Source organism: Lepisma saccharinum, chromosome 6 (genome assembly GCF_977018435.1).
Source record: "Lepisma saccharinum chromosome 6, izLepSacc3.1, whole genome shotgun sequence".
Classification (NCBI taxonomy): Eukaryota; Metazoa; Arthropoda; class Insecta; order Zygentoma; family Lepismatidae; genus Lepisma; species Lepisma saccharinum.
The window spans coordinates 53,750,730-53,756,729 of NC_139234.1; the positions used below are offsets into that span (position 1 = coordinate 53,750,730).

The 6,000-nt window shown below is 36.9% G+C and overlaps 1 protein-coding gene across 1 annotated transcript in view; it reads right to left on the bottom strand.

Moving 5' to 3' along the window:
- Positions 1 to 5,626, bottom strand: part of LOC145989074 (venom allergen 3-like) — a 29,570-nt gene extending 23,944 nt beyond the window's left edge. Inside the window, exon 1 of the mRNA XM_083124369.1 lies at positions 5,520 to 5,626. Coding sequence (XP_082980495.1) covers positions 5,520 to 5,543 — 24 coding nt within the window. The 5' untranslated portion in view covers positions 5,544 to 5,626. The remainder of the gene's footprint in view (positions 1 to 5,519) is intronic.
- Positions 5,627 to 6,000: the final 374 nt, after the last annotated feature.

Here is a 6,000-nt window from a genome sequence, read left to right on the forward strand (position 1 = left end):
GAAATTACTACCACTGAATAATTATGGAACCAACAACCTTTTTTCATCGCCATGGATACATGCTTTTCATTCCATCATTGGCGTTATACGGATTTACCATGGTAACTGCAAATGCGCAATGTGTGTGATTGTTCTGACCAAGATTCTCGTGAGTATTCATACATCTAGGTGTTTGGCCGGGAGGCGAACACGATGTAATATGACTTCTTTCTCCGTCATGCTACGAGTTATGTTTGTATGCTTTATGCATCTTTATGAACCTTTTTAGTGATTAATTCTTGGAATGATTACCAAGTTTGGGATGTCAGACTCTTTGTGTATTGATCAATTCCGTAGGAAGAACTCCTTATTTTTGGAATTTGGTATTTACTTCTATGAGTGTTTTTGTTATTTGTACTTACATTTACTCAGTGTGTATATTTATTTTGGATGGGTTGTTTATATCTTTTGCAAGTCAGGGGGCATTTGTAACGTTTTTAATATTCAATATTATAAACTCTACAAAAGGTAAAAATTGACGTAAAATATAGTACAATTTTCGGCCATCAGAGGCCGTTGTCCTCGATTGCTCGACCGGTGCTGCCTCTTGCGGAGCACTCGGTATATACGGGCTGGACGTAAAACCGCTCGCAGTGCAACAGAGGAGCTGATACTGACTGGAACGCAACTTGACCACTCCCCCTTTGGTCGCGAGAAGCCAGCGAGAGACGTACCTAGCCTGAGGCCTGCGAAGACGGAAGCCTTCATTGCTCGCCGCTCGTAAAATGGACTGCATCTAAGGGAATAATTACGGTGATTGGAGTGCGGCATTGCAGGACCTTTTTGAGGCTGAACTTTTCTGTTATATAGGTACATAAACTCTCTGCTGTGCTACAAGAACTTTATAATTGTGCCAACGTTCCAGATCGTTCCCCCCCCCTTTATCAAAAGTAAAGTCTATATTAATCTTTTTACATTATACTATATCATTACAGTACCTTAACAAAATAATTTTTTAAAAAAATGGCACGTGAATTGTCTAGGTCAGATTCTGACTTCAGTAAATGATTTCGGGTCATTCCATGTCAATTCAACCAATATAAAAAAACATTTTTGAACCTTTACGATTCAGATTTTTAAGATTTTTTGTTTATTGATTGTACCTATAGAGAGAAAAAAAAGCTGCCAAATTTCAGATTTCTTGCGATCGTAGTTTTTGAGTTATTGACTTTCAAAAAAGCAAAAATCCCAAAATTTGACATTTTGAAATCTTTAAACAGCTGTAGATCAAAAAGTATTTGACCTAAAGAACTCAAATTGGTGTCATTCTCTTCTCCTTTTAATGGGCTTTAGTTGAAATGCAACATGGCTGTGCTATTTTAATGTTGTAAATTTTATAAAACCGAAAAAGTTTTTTTTGAAATTCTCAAAAACACCCCTTTTTATTTTTTTTTTGAAAAATATATGTTTTGAAGACATAAATTGACCATTTGTGTGCAAAATTTCATAATGGAACGGCAATAGGTTCCTATGGAAATTCATTATTTTGTTTTGTAATGCGAGTGAAATTTGCAAAATCTGTTGACTACCATTTTAAAACCATAAGTATAAGCTAAGTGGTTGGTGTTGAAGTCTTCATATTGGTCTATTTTATAATTTTTGGACTACAAATAACATGGAAAGACCTAAAATATACCAGGTGGTTATAATTAAAGTGACGGTGTTCAAAACTTGGTATAGTTACAGGAAAAACACTATAAATCACAGAAAACAATACTCTTTGTAATAAAATATCGCTACAATTTCACTATTCGAATTACATGAACATTACTAAAGGAAAAAGCAACAAGCGTCACCAACAACAACCAGGGAGCTCACACAATGGTTAGGCAATGTCACCGGCTTTGACGTCAGAGTTACGGAAAATTCCACGTTTTGACTGCTTACAGCGCCATTTTTCACCCTGGTGGCGAGAATTGGAACTATTTTTTTGTTGCATAATGCGCAAGCGCATTGCTTCATTAGCATATCTGCGAAGTTTCAGACTGCTACTCTCATTACAGCCCGTGCTGTACCACTCTGAACACCGTCACTTTAATTATAACCACCTGGTATCACTTTTAATATCAGGTAATCAAATTGAAAATCGTATATTTGTCTTTTCATTTTAGAACATGATACAAATACAAGGTCTTAATATCGAAAAAAATATACGTACCTAGGTATATACGTAAAATATTCATAATATACTAAACAACCATTTTTATCAACCACAGACAACACATAAATATAATAACAATTTCAATTAATTCACTTTAAAAGAATCACTTTGAGCGTATAAAACACAGTTACTTCACTGAGCATTTCACAAAACACAATTGTCTGAAGATTGCAATAAACAATTGGTGATATTCACTGAGGACAGAGTCTAGCAGTGCTCTTACACCTCTAATTGCAGTATTTATTATCTTGTCGAAGGCACATTTCATAAGCGACATTCTTTCTCGCGTGCTTCTCACCCCTCGCTACAATAAGCTAACAGACTGGAAGGAGCTACTCAGCAGCCTTTTCAACAACCTGAAGAGTTTCAAGTAGAGTCTGCCACCAAATAAAAACTGAAATTTCTATTTCTACCTCCCTACTCCCGCACTTTCAACCCACCGGCTGCTGCAAACGTTGAAAAGTTGCAACAATTTGTTATATTCACTTCACAAATTTTATTGAAACAACAATACAATCTACGCTTTTTTGGTGTGTGCAGAAAGGGGGGTGGGGGGTGGGTTGGGAAATGGACGATGCATTAAAGATTACCCACTATCAGTTGCTACCCAAGTTCCAAGGTCACCACATATCACTGTACAGAATCAAGAAATACAGCTAGTTGTTCCTCTTGAGACTTGTTCCATTTTTGTTGACTCTTAAAACTGACTGGAATACTTCACATATCTTACCTCTCATCATTCATTATGTTGTGTTAAGAGGCACGATTTAAATACTTTTTATTCTTCAAATACCTGTAAGGGAATCTCAGACCAAAACAACAAGTGGCAGGTGACAAGCGACAGTAAGGATTCACACCAAAGTGACAAACAAGCAACACGAGTCCCTTCGGTCTATAAGCAAGCATTCGCAGAGCATGCGTGAACAACAGGCCGAGGCGACATGAAGCACTTAATTGAGAAAACGACCCAGTCTGAGCATTCCTTGAGTCCGAGCACCTTGCAAGGGACAAGCAACATGTGTCGCTTGTTGCATGCCACTTCGGTCTGAAAGCTCCTCAAAGTTTAACAACATACATTTGTATATTAACGTTGTGTTACACCATGAGATATGTTTATAAAACAAATCCAATACATTATTTGTAGTCCAAATATTATAAGATAGACTAATAGCTATGAAGACTTCAACATCAACCACTTAGCATATACTTATAGTTTCAACATGGAAGTCAACAAATTTCACACGCATTACAATATAAAATAATTAATTTCCATAGGAACCTATTGCTGTTCCATTATGAAATTTTGCACACGAATAGTCAATTGATGTCTTCAAAACATATTTTAAAAAATAAATTAAAAGGGGTGTTTTTAAGATTTTCAAAAAAACTTTTTTTTGGAGTTTTATAAAAATTACAACATTGTAATAGCACAGCCCTGTTGAATTTCAAATTAAAGCCCAGAAAGAGAAGAAGAGAATTACGGCTGTTCGTAAACTCCAGCCAAGTCAGCCGAAGCCGGCTATATCTGTTCTAAAACTCAATCCAAGTACGGCTAGCTCCGCCCACTCCCGGCTCCGTGACGTCACGGTGACGACTGAGTTGGCTGACTGTAGATTAAAACTAGAACTGCAATGAAATATATATTTTTAAAGCCATTTCATTTACCATAATTCAACGTTATTAGTTGGTGTTAATTCACGGTACACTAAACTAAATTCACCAACCAATAAAATACTTCAAAATAATTATTTTTGATATGTAGGCATACAGTTGATTCTGTTTTTTCGGTTATTTTTTTGTGCCAATTTATAAAATTTGTCAAAATATTATATTAATTTCGATTGATGTAGTCGAGCTTTATATAGAGGTAAGATTTAGTGCCATTTACACCTAATACTACTTCCAAAGAAAGTCAACTGCTTTTAAAAATGCTCAAGAGTCAAGCAAACGATCCACCACGCCATAAGCGTGGAACAGCTTCGCTAGTAACGTCGACGTGACGTTTCCTATGACGTCTGCGCAATCCACTCGTAAGACCTGGGCTAAGTTGGCTGGAGTTTACGAACGACAGTATGACACCAACATGAGCTCTCTAAAAGTCAAATAGTTTTTGATCTACAGCTGTTTTAAGATATCAAAATGTCATCAAATTTTGGAATTTTTGCCTTTTTGAAAGTCTATAACTCAAAAACTATGAGCGCAAAAAATCTGAAATTTGGCAGTTTTCGTCAACTTTACTGGTAATACAACTGTACCAAAAAATATCAATTTCTGAGATGTCAAGGTTCAGACCGTGGTTGATTTGGCTTGGATTGATCCTGTCGCGACTTTTCTGGATCCCGAACAGTTGCGAAATTCCCAAGGATCCTCTTTTAAAGTGTCCATTCTTGGTAATTTCTGCACTATAAATGTTTGACAGTTTTTCTTTCAAAACTGCAAATATAATTGCTTTAGTGGTAAATAGTGTGTAGAATTCGAGATTTTCACTGCACCGGGAAGTTTCGAAAATTTACCAACCTAGACGGGAAATGGCGAAATTTATCCCGATCAAAAATTTGTTGTCCCTAGATAACCCTAGTTATGGCAGTCAACATGACTTTGTTGGCAGGTAATTGCTGCACCTTACAGCCTGTAAATCACAGAAAACAATATTATTTGTAATAATATATCGCTACAATTTAACCATTCGAATTAAGTGACCCTTTTCCAGATATCTCGGGGGGACAAGTGCCTCCTCTGCCCCCCTTTGTGGGTGCCTTTCGTTTCGACAAACCCTGTTCCAATTCCATCATGTAAACAGCGTTTGGCCTACACTGTGGCCTACACTGTTGCTGTTCCCGCGCTTGCAGAACGTTGACCTTTCTAACAGAAACCACGCAGCGTTCTCGCTATGTCAACTCTCATGGTAGGGGAGGCCAAGCTAAGGACAAGTGAGGATTAAACTACGACGTGGCAACAGCTTGTGCGCAAACACTGCTCCTCTCGTTTCCATTTGCTCCACGCTGTGTTGGAAAATATATTTTCTTCGTTGCTGATTCGCAAAGTAACTCTCGAGCGATTGTTATCCTGGAAAACGCATCAGGTAGGAGCGTAGGACCAAATGTGGTAAAGTCCCTTCCCTTGTTACACCATCTTGAACACATATCTTCACTAGGACCATCGTACGCATACACACACAAACGAAAACTTGGGGCCTTTTCCTTCATTTACATCTAAGATAGGGAAGGTCATTGCGCATTATTTATACTAATCTCAATACTAGATCTTTTACTATTTTTTCACCATCTTCTTTGAATAAGAGGCTACCTTCATTACATACCAGGAACAACGCAACATTCCGCATTTTCTATCAGGTTCCTCAGACAACAACCAAATCGCAGAATGAGTTGAGGGATATTTCTCTTTCGTTCGCATTCAGACTCAAAGTATGTATGAACTATAGGCTGAAAGGAAAAACATTTTATTTTGTTAATGTACGTATTTATATGTGAAGGAACATATCTTGCAAAATATTTCTGTTTTTGTAAGCGTGAGTTTTTCTCTAAAGAATTTCCTCGTCTCGAGCTAAACTTCATATGTGAAACGAAATATATTCGATGCAAATAAGAGTATCAGGAAATAAATGTCCAATTGCTTTGATATGACGACTTAAAAAGTTATGAGACGATTGCTCCTTCATTTCGTTTCCTGTCTTGAGTTGATCCAGCATCAGCTTTTAGACATGCTTCTTTTATTTTGCTCTCATAATTATGTATTTATTTACTATTTACTTATCCGTTTTGTAATCCCAATTTTATTTT